The following is a 4753-nucleotide window of genomic DNA, read 5'->3' on the forward strand; positions in this document are numbered from 1 at the left end:
TTATGTAGTTCTTCTCCAAGATAATCTAACTATAACAACAGGATTAAATAATCAAACTAATGCTTGTCACATTAATGACAAATCTGTGGAAAAGTAGAGAAATACAAATACTTACAAGCTTTAATAAAAGCAGGCCCTAAACAATGTTACTTCTGTGAACTACCTCACCCTCAAGTATCAGTTTTGTAGCTGCAACTGAGGGAGGTATACTTGAAATATTCTTGATCCCAAGGTTATTGAGCAATTTATGTTTCAGCCATAATTACCGCCACCCAGCAGATTATGTGATTGGTTCAGTTTATCTCTCTGTTTGTCTGTCTGTCAGCAGGATTACTACAATATTATGGACAGATTTTCCATTTCAAATATTTTTTTTCATAGGTAGGGCTTGGTCCAACTTAGATATAATGAACTTTTGGGAAGGATCCAGATCTGATTGAAATTTAAAAACTTTGATATTGCTCTGTAGGTTCAGATGCACTGTCAAAAACATCATGACAATACTTTTAATTTGTTTGTCACACGTGCTGCTGAAGTTTGCTTTGTTTCCTTTGTGTTTCCTTTGTGTGCTACGCAATAAAAGCCATGTTAGGTTTTACTGGTTGAAATCTTTAATATTAATATGCAGCAATTACTTGGAAGCAAGCCGGCAAGCAGTAATCATTTACAGGAACGAGTCACAAAGTCCCACACAGAAGACAAACCAAAAGGAAAACAAAAAACAGAAGAGGGCGGGCGATCAACAGAACAAATGCTTCCTTTTTTATCAGTTTTTGGAGCATGTGGAAGCAACATGAAAATGCATTATAAATTTGGATCATTACAGAATGCAAGTAAATGCAAACTGTTGATTGAGCTGTAATTTGAAAAGAAAAAACAAAACAAATTGAAGAGGTGACTTTGATTCTTTTCCCCAAATGAAATCATTTATGAAGAATGGAGGAGTTGTTTTGAATGGATATAGCAAATAGGATATGTTTTTGGAGCGTGGCTCATACTAGGGATTAAAATGGTTTGGCTTTCTGTTTTACATTACCCTCTGAGTATCCTGCTTTTAGTAGTAACATAATTATGAATGCCAGGATAAATATCCATGAGCTTGTAGGAAATGAGGTACTAAAATATCTAAATGCCCTTTTAACGTAGTCGCTCATAGAGTAATGAAGTCTGCGCAGAGCGGACTTCGGTAGGAAGTCAGTGGAGACACCACCAGTGTTTTTATCCCCAGGCACGCTTCAGGTCTTCCTGGAAATACTGAGCCCCTCCTTTTGCATTCACAGAGTGTGGTTTTTTTTTGGGTTTCTTTGAAAGTGTAACAGTTAAGGTTTGGTCACGCAGAGGAAATCTGATTTCTTCCCTCTCTGTACGATGATGTGATATCTGACTTTATCCACTCAGATCATCTCAGTGTGTTTGACACAATGCCATGAAGCTGGGGATGGGTGTTGACCATATGTTTGGACATGCTGCTTGTGATCAATGGCAGAGATGCTTAAAATGAGACTTGAGATGAGTTTGATAATAGTCTGTTATCTGTGTCAGTCTGGTCTTCTGGTGAGTCTGGCTTAACTGTGTCATGCACCAATGAGAAACATGTGGCTAATTCTATTAAAGTATCCATCATACTATATACTCTATATCATTTTGATTTGCTTTTGATTGCCCTTAAACATTTTTTAAGATAATTTTTAATCTTGCCATATTAGGATCTGCATAAAGCCCCACCCACCTGTTCTTCAAACAAGGGGCAGCCAATCAAAAGAAGGATGGCTTAACAGGAGAAGGAGAATGAGGGAGAAGGTGGATTACGTCAAAATGTCAGAAAAATATAGATTATTTTCAACTAAAGTCATGCAAAACTACGAGTCGAGCCCAAGAAGAGTTTTTCCTCCATAATTTGTTTTAAAATCTCTTATTTAATGTTGCCTGCAAACTGTGTAAAATACTATAAATGAACATGTCTAGGAAATGTGTAAAGCAATTACATAACTCAGGAATGTTTAGAGAGCCTTATTCTTTTTATGCTGTATAAAAATAGATCTCTCCGCCTGGTGCAAAGCATCTCTTGACACCTCACTTGGACAACATGATTTTCTGAGTCATGCCCATTTAAATATTTCAGACTATTCAACAAATTGCTATGTTTTAAGGTCAAAGCATCCTCTAAAGAAATAAATCTACTCCTCTTGCTGCCCTTTAGACAAAGTGCTATACAGTGAAAGTTTTAAATAATCCCTTTTCATTATGGTAACACTGCTGGTTATGATGTAATATTGTGTTTCTCTTATGTGCTCAGGGATCAGCCTGGCTCTGACCAGACCAGCACTGACCTCCTCAAGTGCAGCAGAAAGTTCTGCTGGTCCAGAGAAGCCCAGTACTTGTATCTTCGCCGCCTGTCTTCACGCAGCTTCTCGGCTATTATGATGGTACGTCTTTTACATAAACGTCCACACTGTATCTGATTTGGCCTCGAGTTATGTGATATTTTTTTGTTTTCCTTTCTTCACTAACACTACCTTGTGGATTGTGCCTTGTACCTGGTACTTTTTTGGTATCGAATGCAATAGATTGAGTCTTCAGTGAGCTAAGCCAAGAAAAAAAGGCGAGGACCGTCACTCGGCCATCACGTGTGACAATCGTGGCGTACAACATTAAAACTAACATTTTTAAATGACTTTGCTAGGACTGGTTCAGATACTCGACTGTTTGAGCCTAAACTCTACCCAGTGTCCAGTCTCTTACTGAACTGAGTACAGTTCTGAGCTTTATTTTGCTTTAGTTTCAGTTTGGTTTATTCACAAATCAATCAAAATATACATTCCAACATGATAGTCTATATGAGATGGTTATTTGTGAAATGGTCCTTCCTAAAAGCTAACCTCAACTTATAAATAGGGGCCAAAACATCAGATAATATACAGCAAATGTGTATAGAATTACCAATGTACTGTAACTAACCTAGTCACTAAAGTATCCTAAGGTAACCTTAAAGATCCTAACATATAACTAACACTGTTACACTAACCATCCATTAATACACTAACACACCAATACCTCTAGCTAGTTTCACATAAAAATAAGTGTGAATCTCAGGTAGAAAGCCAACCAGAGTTTAAAATCTTTCCCTTCAAATCTTGGTGTTTTTGTTTTCTCGTATTATATGTGTGAGAAGGATGAAATATTGGATAAGCTCACAAAGTCTTTTGTTAAATGTAAATACTACTCTATACATAGCACAGTCATTGTGAAATATGTTATATTCTTTTCAATTTAGAGGTTTGTAACCAAGAAAAAGGGGATCAGAAGGAGCATCTAGATTGGACCATAATATTTGAAGTCTTTTATTTGAAGTGTGTGTGTGTGTGTGTGTGTGTTATTTGATATGGGAAGGATAAGTATTGTACCATATAACAGTAACTTAAGTGAGGCTCTAATAACGATCGGTGTAAGTAGTTCGCTAATATCAACATAGGTAATTTTTTCATTAACTCATCAATATGCCTCTTAAAATTTAGAAGTTCATCAACATGAACCCCCCAGAATTTAGTAAGTATAACCCTTTCGATCATTAACATTTTTCTGATTTTTGTTTGAGTGAAATAATTTAATATCAACCGCTGCAAGACAAACTTGTTGTTGAAGTTAAAATTTGATATAGAGGTCCTCCCAGGCTTCAGACTCCCTCCCATTCACAACTGAAATCACCACACTGTAGTTTACTGTACTTTAAACATCTAGCAGTGAATCTAGTGGCTTTTCAATTAGCCGTTGTGCCGTCAGTGAGATCTCAGCCTCAGTTCTCTCTGCACCTACTCAATGTTAGTGACAGGAAAGAGCGAACAACAGCACTGATGACTAATCCATTTGCATATGTGCGGTGTTGTTTGATGGTTTGTTTCCCAGGTGGTGTGTGTGTGTGTGTGTGTGTGTGTGTGTGTGTGTGTGCGGAAAAAGGAGCTTTCGCACTGAAAGCTCATTTTGCATGTTAGCATAAAAGAAATCACAGTACAATCATTGTCTTTAATTTTATGGAGATTTTAAAGATAATAAATCAGACGCTAGTTATTTTCCAACCATGTTAAATTCCCCACAAAAGCATCAAAGTAAAGCTGATACTGCTGTGTTCGTGTTCATTTTTGTGGTATTAAAAGCTTTGGGGAAAACAAAGATTCAGTCATTTGTTTGCAGAGCTTTCTACAATGACCACAGTCACCACCTCTTGTTTTCTTGTGAAGGCTGTGTGGTGCCCTGTGCGAGAAGGAGGCGAACACAAGAGGCGGAAACCGAGTGAGGAGTTTGTTTTGTAGGGAGGGGTTCAGATTGGAGCTGCTGCTGTTTCTCAGCTCTGAGAATAGCCAGCTGAGGTTTGAGTCTGCACTGATGCTTACTAACCTTGCTCTGTGAAGGTGCAGTGCTTGTGTTGGGCTGCACGCACTTGTGAATGGCTTTTGGTGGAAATCCATGTGTTTGTGTATGACTAGGAAAGATTTGACTGTAAATATTATTGAAAAGCACATTGTAATGCATTATTCTTCTTCCCTTTTTTTTGTATTGTCAGTCGGGCAACATGGACGCAGGTTTGTGACTGCAATAACTCGAGAAGAAAGTGATTTTCAAATTCATACCATAGTTGCATCTGCTTAAAAATCCCAAACATGTACAGTGGGGCAAAAAAGTATTTAGTCAGCCACCGATTGTGCAAGTTCCCCCACTTAAAATGATGACAGAGGTCAGTAATTTGCACCAGAGGTAC

The 4753-nt window shown here is 37.7% G+C and overlaps 1 protein-coding gene across 3 annotated transcripts in view; it reads left to right on the plus strand.

Moving 5' to 3' along the window:
• tjp2a (tight junction protein 2a (zona occludens 2)) overlaps positions 1–4753 on the plus strand; it is a 39762-nt gene that overhangs the window by 1509 nt on the left and 33500 nt on the right. For all 3 annotated transcript variants that reach the window (XM_005725560.2, XM_005725562.2, XM_005725561.2), the window contains exon 2: positions 2297–2426. In XM_005725560.2, the coding sequence (XP_005725617.1) occupies positions 2297–2426 (130 nt within the window). The remainder of the gene's footprint in view (positions 1–2296; positions 2427–4753) is intronic.

Source organism: Pundamilia nyererei, unplaced genomic scaffold (assembly GCF_000239375.1).
Source record: "Pundamilia nyererei isolate P.nyererei 1_Seehausen unplaced genomic scaffold, PunNye1.0 scaffold00016, whole genome shotgun sequence".
Lineage (NCBI taxonomy): Eukaryota > Metazoa > Chordata > Actinopteri > Cichliformes > Cichlidae > Pundamilia > Pundamilia nyererei.